Source organism: Pelobates fuscus, chromosome 2 (assembly GCF_036172605.1).
Source record: "Pelobates fuscus isolate aPelFus1 chromosome 2, aPelFus1.pri, whole genome shotgun sequence".
NCBI classification, from domain to species: domain Eukaryota; kingdom Metazoa; phylum Chordata; class Amphibia; order Anura; family Pelobatidae; genus Pelobates; species Pelobates fuscus.
This window is the reverse complement of record NC_086318.1, coordinates 341,942,578-341,956,193: the sequence shown is the minus strand read 5'-3', so window position 1 is coordinate 341,956,193 and position 13,616 is coordinate 341,942,578. Positions and strand designations below refer to the sequence as shown.

Below are 13,616 nucleotides of genomic sequence, written 5' to 3'. Positions count from 1 at the left end.
AAATTGGAGGGGGGGGAGAAGAAGGAAATTGGAGGGGGGGAGAAGAAGGAAATTGGAGGGGGGGGAGAAGAAGGAAATTGACGGGGGTAGGGGGAGAGATTGACATCCATCACACACACACACACACACTGCACCCCTTCCACAACTCAGTGCATCCCTTACAGCAGTGTTTCCCAACCCAGTCCTCAAGGCACACCTACCAGTCCAGGATTTAGGGGTGACCCAGTTGTGTCTAAGGTGTTTTTTCTTTTTTTTCTAAAAACCCCTTCGACAAAACTGGGTAATCCTTAAATCCTGGACTGGTAGGTGTGCCTTGAGGACTGGGTTGGGAAACACTGCCTTACAGACACACACACACTGCATCCCATACATACACAAACTCACCTTGCAGCCCTTACACATACAAACACAGATTCACACAATGCATTCCTTACACACATCAGGACATCTCCCCCCCCCCCCCCCCCCACACACACACACACACCACACACCCCTGTGAACAAACTCATTGGTGGAACATGAAGGTGGACCCTGGGACCCAGACCTTGAGCTGTGTAAATGGCCCTCAAAAAAATGGAGCTGCTTCCCGTTCTCCCAGAACATTGATTTTTGTGACCAGTTACAAACCGCCTCCAGAGAGCCTGTTCTACACCAGACCAGTGGAGCCAGACGGCAGCTGAAGCCCATCATCATCCTCATCTGGTTGTAAGTAGGCAATCTAGTATATTATTCGTGGCTCCAGAACCTTCTTCTTACTTTTTACCAAGGAGGGGGGTGCATAATGCTGGTGGTCCAGTGGTCAGGGCCGGTGCAAGGATTTTTGCCGCCCTAGGCAAAAGTAAAGTTTGCCGCCCCCCCCAACCCCCTCCCTGTGACATCAATGCCCCACCCATATGACCTGCCATGTTAACTAACGCCAGTGCTGCAGTGCCGCTGTGTTTACAAAGGCCTGCAGGGACAGGCTATAGACACCAGAACCACTTCATTAAGCTGAAGTGGTTCTGGGGACTAGAGTGTTTCTTTAATGTGAGGTAAATTAGAGATTAGTGTCACTAATAATATACTAGATTGCCTATTTACAACCATATGAGGATGATGATGGGCTCTAGCTGCAGTCTGGCTCCACTGGTCTGGTGTAGAACAGGATCTATGGAGGCTGTTTGTAACTGTGGTCACAAAAATCAATGTTCTGGGAGAATGGGAAGCAGCTCCCTTTTTTGGGGGGCCCTTTACACAGCTCAAGGTCTGGGTCCCAGGGTCCACCTATGAGTTTGTTCACAGGGGGGGTGGAGTGTGTAGGGGATGTCCTGATTTGTGTGTAAGGAATGCATTGTGTGAATGTGTTTGTATGTGTAAGGGCTGCAAGGTGTGTTTCTGTGTATGTAAGGGATGAAGTGTGTGAGTCTGTAAGGGGTGCATTGAGTGTGTGTAAGGAATGTATTGTCTGTTTCGGTGTGTGTAAGGGATGCATTGTGTGTAAGGGTTGCATTGTGTGTGTAATGCAGTGTGTTTTTCTGTGTGTAAGGGGTGCATTGTGTGTGAGATGAATGTCAATCTCTCCCCCCTCCCTTGTTACTCTCATTCCCCCTCCTGTCACTCCCTCCTCCCCGTCAATGTCTCCCCCCCATCCCTGACAGTTTTTCTCCCCTCACTCCCTCCCTCCTTTCTCCCCCCCCCCTCCCCTACCTATGATGTAGCGTGGCCGAGCTCTGTATGGTCCGACCAGGTACAGGGAGCTTTTGTTTCCTGTACCCGGCCGGACTAACAGGAAGTGCACACTCAGTGTTCACTTCCTGTTAGTCCGGTCGGGTACAGGAGACAGATGCTCCCTGTACCCGCAGACCATACAGCGCTCGGCCACGCTACAGTGAGGGAGTGACAGGAGTGAGCGCTGAGCGCTTCCCTCCTGTCAGCCCCTCTCCTCATGCTGCGCCCGGGCGGTGCGCCCTCATGGACGCACCAGCCTGGGCAAGGCTGCAGCCACCTGAGGCTCTTTACAGAGCGCTCGGGCGGCTGCAGCATGAGGGGGGGCGACGCTCCTGGGGGCGCCCCTTCTCCTGGGGGCGCCCCTGCCTAGTCCGCCTAACAGGTAGCGCCGGCCCTGCCAGTGGTGGCATGTTCACTTTGACTCTCTACTGTCCTACTGCGAGCACAGCACTGTATCGAAACGTTGCCATTATAACGCACAGCAACACTCCGCCCAGCCTGCTCGCGGGAGGAACACAGAGCCTTCCAGGCCCTTCCCTCCCTCTGCTGGAACTAAGTGCCAGCGGGTCGTTGAGGGAAGTCTTTGATGTCCTCAGCAGCCTAAGAGGGCTTACTGCAAGGCCGGCTCTGCATGGGCTGGCAGAGAAGATGGGCTGGCATTTTCTGCATAACCCACCACCACCCACCTTCCAGCTGAAGTGGTAGAGGTTAACACAGTAAATGAGTTTAAGCATGCGTGGGATAGGCATAAGGCTATCCTAACTATAAGATAAGGCCAGGGACTAATGAAAGTATTTAGAAAATTGGTCAGTCTAGATGGGCCGAATGGTTCTTATCTGCCGTCACATTCTATGTTTCTATGTATAGTTTCTCTCTGCAATGGTACAAGGGAATTAAACTATTTTTTATTTATTTATTTTTTTAATTCTTTATTTTTGAAGTGCAGATAATTACACACAACTTGTCACGCCCCAACAGCTTGTGACGGGAGACAAAATACACAGCTTGTAAGCAGTAAGGCAGTGAGAAAACATGCACACTTTTTTTTTTTTAAAGTTAATAACATGGAGTGGATTTTTCAATGCAATTTAGATTATAAACACGTTTAGTTCAGAGATCCTTCATCGGTAAAAGTAAGGTAAACATGCAAACCTGCGTGTATACTCTAGACGTGCAGATTGTGAGACAGGCTTATCAACAATTCTAGACTTGTTGTCGTCCCTTAACGTAAGTGAAGGCACCGTATGTGAAATTATGCTACACTAGAGAGAATACAATTTTTAACAGTTAACACTATCTGTGTGCTATAAGTGTAGCTGTCAACATGGCAAATCTCATGTTTAAATGTCGCTAAACAGGCCACCTATATATAAAAGGTATGATGAGATGTCCCGGTGATAATCTGCTAGCTATGCATTAAATACCGTATTTATCGGCGTATAACACGCACTTTTTCTCCCTGAAAATAGGGAGAAAATCATGGGTGCGTGTTATACGCCGATATCCTACATTTACTTACCTGTCTTGAAGCGTGGGCCGGCTTCACAGCGCGCACCGCGGAACTGGAACTTAAATTTCAGGTTCCGGTTTCCAGGGGGACTGAAAGGAAGTGTGCACACTATTGTGTGCACACTTCCTTTCAGTCCCGCCGGTACTGGAACTTAAATTTCAGGTTCCGGTTTCCGGCGGGACTGAAAGGAAGTGTGCACACTATTGTGTGCACACTTCCTTTCAGTCCCGCCGGAAACCGGAACCTGAAATTTAAGTTCCAGTTCCGCGGTGCGCGCTGTGAAGCCGGCCCACGCTTCAAGACAGGTAAGTAAATATGGGACAGAGGGAAAGTGCACTAGGGGACACTATGGGAGGGGGGACACACTATGGGGTTGGAGAATACTATGGGGGGGGAGAATACTATGGGAGGGAGGAGAGAATATTATGGGGGGGAATACTATGGGAGGGGGGAGAGAATACTATGGGAGGGGGGAGAGAATACTATGGGAGGGGGGGGGAACACTATGGGATGAGGGGGGGGAATACTATGGGAGAGGTGGAAATTTCCTGGAATTTCCTTCTGGAAATGAGGTGCGTGTTATACGCCGGGGCGTGTTATACGCCGATAAATACGGTAAATGGTTTTATCATAAAAAAAAAAAAAAAAACGGCATGTTAGCAGGCTGATTAAACATTGTGTTCCTTTCAAATTAACAATCTAACGGAGTAAAACAGGCTAGGGTTAATTGTGATATGAGAAACTAGTGGCTCGTTTTTAAGTTAGATATCTTGCAGGCTATACAGGCTAGACAATATGAAGCTGGAGTAACTAAAACAACCAGTGTGAGGGAGTTGCTAAGCTTGGTCCCATATCTGGTTTTGTGGGCAGCAATTTAAACAAGGCATCTTACAGTTAAGAAATGGATATATCGTTTTTTTTCTTTGGATGGTGAGGTCGAGTATTGTCGTTGCAGTCTGAGGTTTCCGGGTATCCACCCTGGATTTGGCCCCTTTCTATGGGTACATGGTGGCTGGCTATAAGGCCTCTGGGTAACTGCTGATGGGGCAGAGTGGAGCTTTAGGGCAGGTCTTGGTTGTTTGGCTTTTTGGTGGTGGGAGGTTGGGTTACAGGAGTGTAGGGGTACCTGGCGTTTCAATGTCCACAGTGTCCCCTAGTATGTCGGGCGGCAGGGTAGGCGCGCCATCTTGTTGGGCTCTGGCCTCACGTCAGGTCTGCGGGCATTTTCATCCACCGGCTTCTCTTGTGCTGTAGGTGGGTTGCTGTGGGGAGGTCTGCACTCCAGGCGTCTCCAAAATTCTTGGCATATGCGGTCAAAGTTGGCGTTGAATCGCTCCCTCCAGGCTTCTGGGTTCTCCTGGGACCTCGGAGGTAGTGGCTCGGCGGCCTACTTAGATGTAGCGTGTGGCCCACACTTAGGCTGAGTACTCCCCCGTTGCTGGTGCGAGAGTCTCTCCAGCTGGGACTGAGATGACCCCCACCGGTCCATAGGGGGGGAAGCAGGGCGTCGGGATGGTAGCCGCTTGGCGCGGTCCCCACGGCGGGAGAGAGGCCGTCTCTCCTGGCCATTAGGCCGCCGTCCGCGCTAGGCCTCAATGTGGGTTGCTTCATGCCTCGGCGGAAAAACTCAGAGTTGATCTCCTCTGATTCCCACCCGTTTGTGCCGTGAGCCATCATTGTATTGGGCTACTGGAACCCCGGTTACAGGTTAAATTGGTCGCTTTTAGGCTCGTTTGGGTCAGAGCTCTCAGCTTGTGCGTCTGGCTAGCTCGGCTGTCAGGCCCCGCCCCCCCCCCCCCTAAACTTTTTTTTAAACCTGAGTGGAAACAACACAAAGGACAAGCTATTAAGTTTTCTAAGCTTTTGCCCATTCTCAGTTTTCATATTCTGAGTCCACCCCCAATCCAGAATTCAAGACCAAGAAAAACTATTATGGGTGTATACTTAGTGAATAGCCCCCTCACTTCTGTCACCATATATAAGAAAGTGAGGTACCTGCCCACTTCCAAGTTTGCTGTTCCAAGGAATTCAAAGTCATATGAAATATTAGGAAAAAATACGTGGGGGGGACGGGGGGACCTGCATGTCAGCTAAATTTACAGTTTAGCGATTTTGGCCTAAAATGTGAGTCACTTTGAATTTCCCACAATTCACACTTTATTGAATAGCCCCCTTTGTGACCCCCACATCCTACTTGTCTCTACAGAACATATAGAAGGATTTGACATTACCCCAAGTTAATGTGTTAAAACCTGTACCTGAAAAATAGGCTCCTCTAAGTCAGTGGTGGATCCAGGGAGGGGTGAGGGGGCAACACCCACCCACCCCCGGGAGCCGATGCTCTCCACTGCAGTGCTGGCGCTATCCAAGCGCAGGCCCTGTTGGGTGCCTTCACGAACCAGAGGGGAGATCAGAGATCTCGCTCACTGGTCCGCAGGCACTTTGCCGGCTGGGGAGCAAGAGGAGACCCGTGAGCTCTAGCTTGCAGCTCCGCTGTGTCTCCACTCGGAGCATTACTGCGGCAACGCTCCATTCTCGCGAGAGTGAACTCTAGACTCAGGAGATGCAGGCAAGAGTTCACTCCCTACTAGAACCGCCAGGGATTCTTCACCAGACCACCAGGGTTTCACAATCGATATCCCCCCTCCCTGGGCAAAGGTAAGAAGGGGGGGGGGGGAGATATAAAGAACATTATTTTTAATCAGAAAACAAACATTTCTTTTAATCTGCCCCCTCGCAACAACTACACATGCACTGCCACCACAGCCCCCGCTGCACCCTCATACACACACACTGCACCCCCATACACACTCACTAACAGACAAACACATAGTAACACTCTCTGACATACACACACACTAACAGACACACAGACACACACTTCCCCAACTGCACTCCCATACACACACAGTACTCCAACTGCACCCCATATATACACACTGTACTCCCATGCACACACACTACACCCCTCACACAAACACACACTGCCCCTCCTACACACAGTGCACCCACTGCACCGCCTCCCTTACACACCCTGCATCCCTCACACACTCACACATTAGTAGAGGCCCTATTCCCTACAACAGCCCCTATCCTGGCCGACCCCAGGTACATTGTCAACCTGTTCTTAAATAGATTCACCACTGCTTTAAAGTTGAATTTCTGTATTCTTTTATCTTACATAAACACTCAAAGTAGCATAACCGCATCAGGCTTGCTGTGTCCAGGCATCCCTCTCAATGTAAGAAGTCAAACTGGTTTTGAATAATTTCTTACCTGTGTCTGCCATGCACAGCTCCCTCCCTGACTTGATTAAAGGGACACTCCAGGCACCCAGACCACTTCTGCTCATTGGAGTGGTCTTGGTGCCAACTCCCACTACCCTTTCATAAACTGCAATAATTACCTTGCAGGGATAACTCCACCTCTAGTGGCTGTCTACCAGACAGCCACTAGAGGTCACTTCCTGGGTTCTAGCACAGGAAACCTGTGCTAGAGCGTCGCTGGACGTCCTCACGCTGTGTGAGGACCTCCAGCGTCGCTCAAAACCCCATAGGAAAGCATTGAAATGCTTTTTCAATGCTTTCCTATGGGGAGACGTAATGCGCATGCGCGGCATTTCCGCGCATGCGCATTAGGTCTCCTCGGCCGGCCCACCGGCCGACGTAATCACCAGGAGGAGCGTCGCGGAGGCGGAGACAGCGGCGAGGGACATCGCCGCTGTCCTAGGTAAGTCACTGAAGGGGTTTTCACCCCTTCAGTAACCGGGGATTGGGGGGTGGGAGGGAGAGGGACCCTCCAGTGCCAGAAAAACAGATCGTTTTTCTGGCACTGGAGTTTCCCTTTAAAGAATAGGCAGATAGGCTACCAGCCAATAACACCGTACATCACATTGAGGGCAAACCATACAAGGAGAGCCGTTTTAGTGCTCTTTGCATGGTCCTCGTGCCCTATATATAGTATAGCACAAGCTCGTCTAATAATGCAAGGCTTTACTAGGACAGTTAACTGGTGTCCCAAAAGCAGGACAACAGGAAACAGTCTGGACAGGACTCAAAAATAGGGACTGTTGGGAGGTCTGCAATTGCAGGATATAGGTGTATAGAGAGATGTAGAGTTTTGCATTTAAATTATATTTTTCACACTACACTTATACATATGTGTGAAATATAGGGGAGAAGTACGGTATGTAGAATGTTAAAAAATGCTCCAAAGCAACAGTACTCTTAAAATTATAAATGCAAATAAAACATCCGGTAAGGATAAATGCACTTTACAGGTGGTCCTCCTCATTTTACTCACAACTCTCTCTCTCTAGCGTGGGGGTAAGAGGGATTCCCTGCTCTGGTGCGTTCATCTATATTTGGGAACACACCAGAGCAGGGAATCCCTCAACTCCTCACTTACCAACCAATTCGTTCTATTGTATTCAACATGTATAGATGTGCTTCAGAATCTAGGCTTAGGTCAAAATACTCGGTGCTTCTTTCGTGGTGAGCAGGGAAGCTATCATACATTTACATGGTTATAATATAGGGTGAAAATTGTCTAGAATTTCAAATTTTAAGGCCAAAATAGCTAAATCGGAAAGCTATGCTTCCATTTCAGCTGATTTGGCCTTAACTTTGAATTTAAAATCACTTTTTTGGGGGGCAATACTCACTTTTGTGAATAACCCTAAAATAGAAAAACCCTTAGAAATATTTCTCCATGGGCTTATTTTAGTATTAAAAAGTAGTTTTTTTCCACACAGACACATACCCTCACAGCCTCCTCCACATCGGGAATTAACTCAATGACCACACAGTAACGGACAGTCTATCCTGGGGGCACATACAGTTCTTCTTGAAGCATCGCTCACTGTTAATACCCAACTTAAAAATGAGTCACGTTAACCTATGTGCAGCCCTAACTCACATACATGAACATGCATATGATAATGGATGCCGTATCTGAACTGTGTTATTACCTGTCAAGACACCATTGTATTATTATGTCCATTTATTCCTGATTTTGCTGTTGGGGCAATACATGTCAGCTGGTACCAACTTGCACCAACCAAACAATAAAAAAAAAAATTCTGTTAATTTATGTCTTGTGTGTATATATATATATATATATATATATATATCTCTTACGGTTTATCCATATTGTTCTAGAAAAATAGACAGGGCAAACTTTTCATTCCCAGGAAAATACATATTTTCAACTTTGAACCTGCAAACTGGTGAAACCAGCAAATACATTGAGCTGTGTGGTTTTCTTTTTATTTGGAATTTAAACAGAATTTAACTACTTCAAGGTCAATCAGGGCTACCAAAATAATATATATTTTACCAACTCTGGTTCTCAATAAAGTTAAGGGTTTTTTTTTCAGCCCCATTCATTAAAAAGACTTGTCAGGTCTGTGATTGCATAGCGGAAATTGCCTAGCCCCCTGTCACTAGGGGGTTAATATAATTGCATTAAGAAGCAGTGCTAGCAAATTTCTCATTTGCTGGGTCACAACACAATTGCTGTGGTTTGATAATTCACTAATTAAATAACAAGCTAATTATTAGTGTGATTTGAAGACCTAAACTGGCCTGATCACTTCCTGGTAGTGGGAACTCTGCCATCCACCATATCAAGGTCAATAAAATGACTACAATTCATAGAATATACTTAGAATCTAGTGACAGCTAAATCCTGTCATACAATGTATCTACATACAATCCCTATATACAGGATACCACGACACGAACTACTGCTAAGTGACAGTGCAGTAAAATTAGACATTTGGGGGGGAGGGGGGAGGTTTGTTACAAACACTTACCACATTTGGGATATGTCACAATTATCACATCATCCTCTCTGGCTTCCAAAGATTCCAAGGCTTGAAAGGTCTCAATACTGCAGATGGAACTGGGGAACGGGACCCCTTTATAGCTGAGCACTAGCTCTTCTGGGGTTTTCTTGCTAGCCTCTGCTGCAACTTTCTGCATTTCTGCCAGGAATTTCTCCCGTTCTGTTTTTGCTTCCGTCTCAGACATCTTGATGTATAGCAGTGTTCTATCTCTTACTAGTGCTGTGTTTATGAATGTGTAAAATGGGTGTGCCATAGAGTGTGTGGAGACAGTGGAGCCGGGAAAAAGTTCATGATGTCCCTCCCATAGATGCAATTCACTAATTCACAGAGAGCCAACAGTAACCTTAACAGAGTAATGCTTGCATTAATCCATACAGTACGCAGAGTTTTTTGTTGTTGTTTTTTTTTAGTATTTAGTATTGCAAAGCAGTTGCAACTGTGGAAAGGAAACTAAAAAGATAGTATTAACCACTTACGGACACAGATTCAGAAACTGAACATACACTTAAGGACACATCTTCAGAAACTTGTCTCACCCTTAAGGACACAAGCAATTTTTGCCGTTTGTGTTCAAGTGCAATTTGCATCTCTCACATATAATATACAGTTTTTTAGAGGACAAACAGGGCTTTAATTCGATGCCACATATACAAATATAAATTCTCATTAATTATAAAAAAAAGAAAAAATGGGGGTGGGGGAGGAAATAAAAAAAAACACCTTTTTTTTTTTTCAGTTTATGAAATAATGATTCCAGCAAAGTAATTCAATATAAATGTATAGGTTTTCAGCTTATTTTGAAAGTTTATTGTCACAAAATACAAGGACTAAAATAAAATTTCAATGTGAAGCAATTTTAGAAGTTGGTATGTTTGTCTTGTAAGCTTAGTAGCCATCACAAAAAACAAAATTGCCACACAAGTGTATATTTATAAAGTATCTCTCAAAAGTGAGTACACCCCTCACATTTCTGTAAATATTTTATATCTTTTCATGTGACAGCACTGAAGAAATGACACTCTGCTACAATGTAAAGTAGTAAGTGTACAGCCTGTATAACAGTGTAAATTTGCTGTCCCCTCAAAATCACACAACACACAGCCATATTTTTTCTGCATTTTTGACACACAAAGTGAGTTTGCACAGTATATTTTGCAAACCTTATCTGTGCTATGGCTGTATAACACTTCATAGGTTGTTCAGCTATGTCGTCTAAGTGCAGGAATACCCTTGTATGTACCTTGGCCAGGTATATGTGGATTTTGAAGGGGCACATTTGAGACACAGCCATTCAGTTTTTTTAACCCCTTAAGGACCAAACTTCTGGAATAAGAGGGAATCATGACATGTCACACATGTCATGTGTCCTTAAGGGGTTAAAAGTTCAAAGTTTTCCTCTGGGTCCATGTCCCATTTTGCAGTAGTTGAGACAGTCGGTTATTCAAACTACCCCACAAACGCATACCACTTAAAGAATACACCCCGGGGTATTTCAAAAAGCATATTTTGAACCTTAGCGTGGGATAATTTTTTGCTATTTTGTACCATGTGTAATGGTAATGAACATTTTGTCTGCCTTTTTGACACACAAAATGAGTTTGCACAGTATATTCTGCAAACCTTATGTGTGCTTCAGCAATATATCACTTCAGACGTTACTCAGCTATGCGGTCAGAGTATGGGAATGCCCCCGTATGTACCTTTGCCAGGTATATGTAGATGTTGAAGGGGCACATTTGAAACTCAGCAATTCAGTTTTTTTTTTCCAAACTTTGAATTTTTATGCTGCATCCATGTTCCATTTTGGAGAAGTTTCACTGGTTGGTTATTCAAAATACCCCACAAATTTTTTTTTATGTATGTTGTTCCTTTTTTAACCTTTTGGACTTTTTAAAACCTTTTTCTGATATTTGTTTTACTTATAAAAAAATGTTTAAACTTCTTTTTTTACGCGTTGAAAATTTGTATAAACTTTTTTACTGTTAACCCCTAACTTGCCTAACATTCAATTCCCTAATTCTCCACTAACTTTCCCTCCACCCCAGATAGCTAAATATTTAATTTTAAAATGTTTTAATTAAATAAATTTAACCCTGAGGGATTTTACTTTAATTTTTTTCCAGGGACAAGCAGATCAGCACTGATCTTCCTCCCTGCACTTCACACTGAATGTGGAAGTGCACAGAGGTGGGCCAGGAGTCCCTGCAGCACGTGGGCTCGCTCTGACAGCCTTTCAGAGTGATTACAGCTGCAGGGAAAGCGCGATTGAGTGCTCCCAGTCTGCGTTGAATACTGAGGCAGAAAGGAACAGCGTTAACCTCGCGATCGCCATGATCCCAGCGATCTGGGGTTAATTTTAGTTAATGATGGAAGGGGTTAATAGCCATCACAGAAAATACAATTGCCACACAAAAGCTTATATTTATATAAAGTACAACACAGGCTATTTACCTAAGGTTATTTTTACATTACACTTTTTACATAGCCATGTCACCGCCAATCTCTGCTAAATACTGTAGTTAAAATTGTGGTTTTTCAGTTTTTTGACATACACACAGATAATACATTTTTAATGTGTATTTTTTCTAAAGCAGGAGTGCAGAGGCGAAACTAGAAATGTGTCCTGGTATTTAGCCAACAGCCAGAACGAGTATAAAGAACCGATACCTATACCTGCTAAACTCTACAAATACTTAATGGATCTTAGAATATAAATGTCAAGGAAAAAATGGTCCAACAACACACATCTCACTACAGAAAGCTGACTGACACACACAACATGCTCACTACACACTACACATTGCACTACACACAAACTCACTGATACACCACATCAGTGAGCTCACCACAGAAAAATCACTCAACACAAACTCACTGACATACACACAAGCTCACTACAAACTTCTCACTACAGAAAGCTGACTGACACACATAAGCTCACTGCACATTGACATACACAAGATCATCTAGCTCAATAAAGGCAGCTCATTAACACACACATAAACTCACTACAGAAAGATCACTAAAACACACAGGCTCGCTACAGAAAGCTCTTTGATACATGCCCTTTTGCTCTCTATACCCAGCTCACTAATTTGCACATAGCTCACTACAAACAACTCACTGACATACAAGCTCACTGACACACTCACAAGCTCACTACACACAGCTTACTACAGGAAGCTCACTACACACAAGTTCACTAATATATACACACAAGATCACACAGATAATTACAGACAGCTCACTGACACACACTCATACAAGTTCACTAAACACAGCTCACTACAGAAAACTCACTGGTACAAACAACTCAGATCTGTCCCTCCCTGCTCCTGACTCTTGAAGGCATACAATAGTGCCACCAGCTGTACTTGGACGATCACACCTGGCACAACGGATGGGGCAAAAGGGGCAAAAGGATGCGTCAGTCGGGCAAAATTGGGTTTATGAGACACACAGGCAAATATACATTTTGGGGGTGGCAAAAATGTGGTTGGTTGGTAAAACCTACATGCAACATGATCTATCCCATTTACACCTTGTGTTTGCAATGGAGCCATTGGCATAATTGATCAGAGTTGCTCCATATATCACTGGACATAAATCTAGAATGTGAGTCTATAAGATTATCTTGTTTTGTAGATGATGTTCTTCTAATTGTAATTGACTTACCTATCTTAACAGGCTCCTATATCACTATAATTTAATCAGATGTGATAGCACAGTGTGTTTACTTTAAATGTTTCTAACTCCAGCTCTGTTAATCAAAATGTAATCCCACACAGTAGGCTCCTGCAGGCTCTATCAAGCTATTAACAGAGCAGGAGATATGTGTAACAGGAGCACTCTGTATTCTCAGTGGTTATTTTTTTTCTTCTTGCTGTAGTGGTTATAGTGTTCCCCCTTTTCATTGTAATAAAGGACACTTCGCCCCTGGATTATGGAGAGAACTAATTCACCATCTTTTACCTTGGAACTATAACCCCTGTGGCTTATTTGGTCCTAGGACATTATTTCTGCCTGCTGGGACTTTTACCAATACCACTTCGAACTATCGAAGTTATTCAAAGTGGTACTTTAAACCATTGAACAGCCGAAGTACCGGACCACACATAATTGGAAGTGTGCTTCTTGTTAACCGCCCAGAAGCTGTGGTTAACCGCAGTCTAATTGACGAATGGCTGGGTGGTCGCCGTTCATATAGATGAACACGTGGCAGCAGACATCTTGTTTAGTCGAACGCGGCCAGCGGTGTTTTGTTGTCGAGTGCATGGAACTAAAATCGGACACTCGACGGAACATACATCGCTAGAATTTCCACCTCCAGCTAACTTTGACTAAATCCATACGAACAGAGCGCCGTTCGGTAAAAGTAATCTACCAAATACACATTTGACATTGACTTAGTGCACGAACAGTCCCGTTCGAACATTCGAAGTACATTTTATTCATTGGAAATAGACCGACCACACAGCCTAATTCTCTGGAACTATTTTGGTTGGTCAAAAGAGACTTCCATAAAATTTCTGAACCCCTGCTCTGATCTGG

At 44.7% G+C, this 13,616-nt stretch overlaps 1 protein-coding gene across 1 annotated transcript in view; it reads right to left on the bottom strand.

Moving 5' to 3' along the window:
* The window catches only part of LOC134587313 (sulfotransferase 6B1-like), a 51,087-nt gene extending 41,773 nt beyond the window's left edge, over positions 1-9,314 (bottom strand). The window contains exon 1 of the mRNA XM_063443600.1: positions 9,033-9,314. Within this exon, the coding sequence (XP_063299670.1) occupies positions 9,033-9,249 (217 nt within the window). The 5' untranslated portion in view covers positions 9,250-9,314. The remainder of the gene's footprint in view (positions 1-9,032) is intronic.
* Between the last annotated feature and the right edge of the window lie 4,302 nt (positions 9,315-13,616).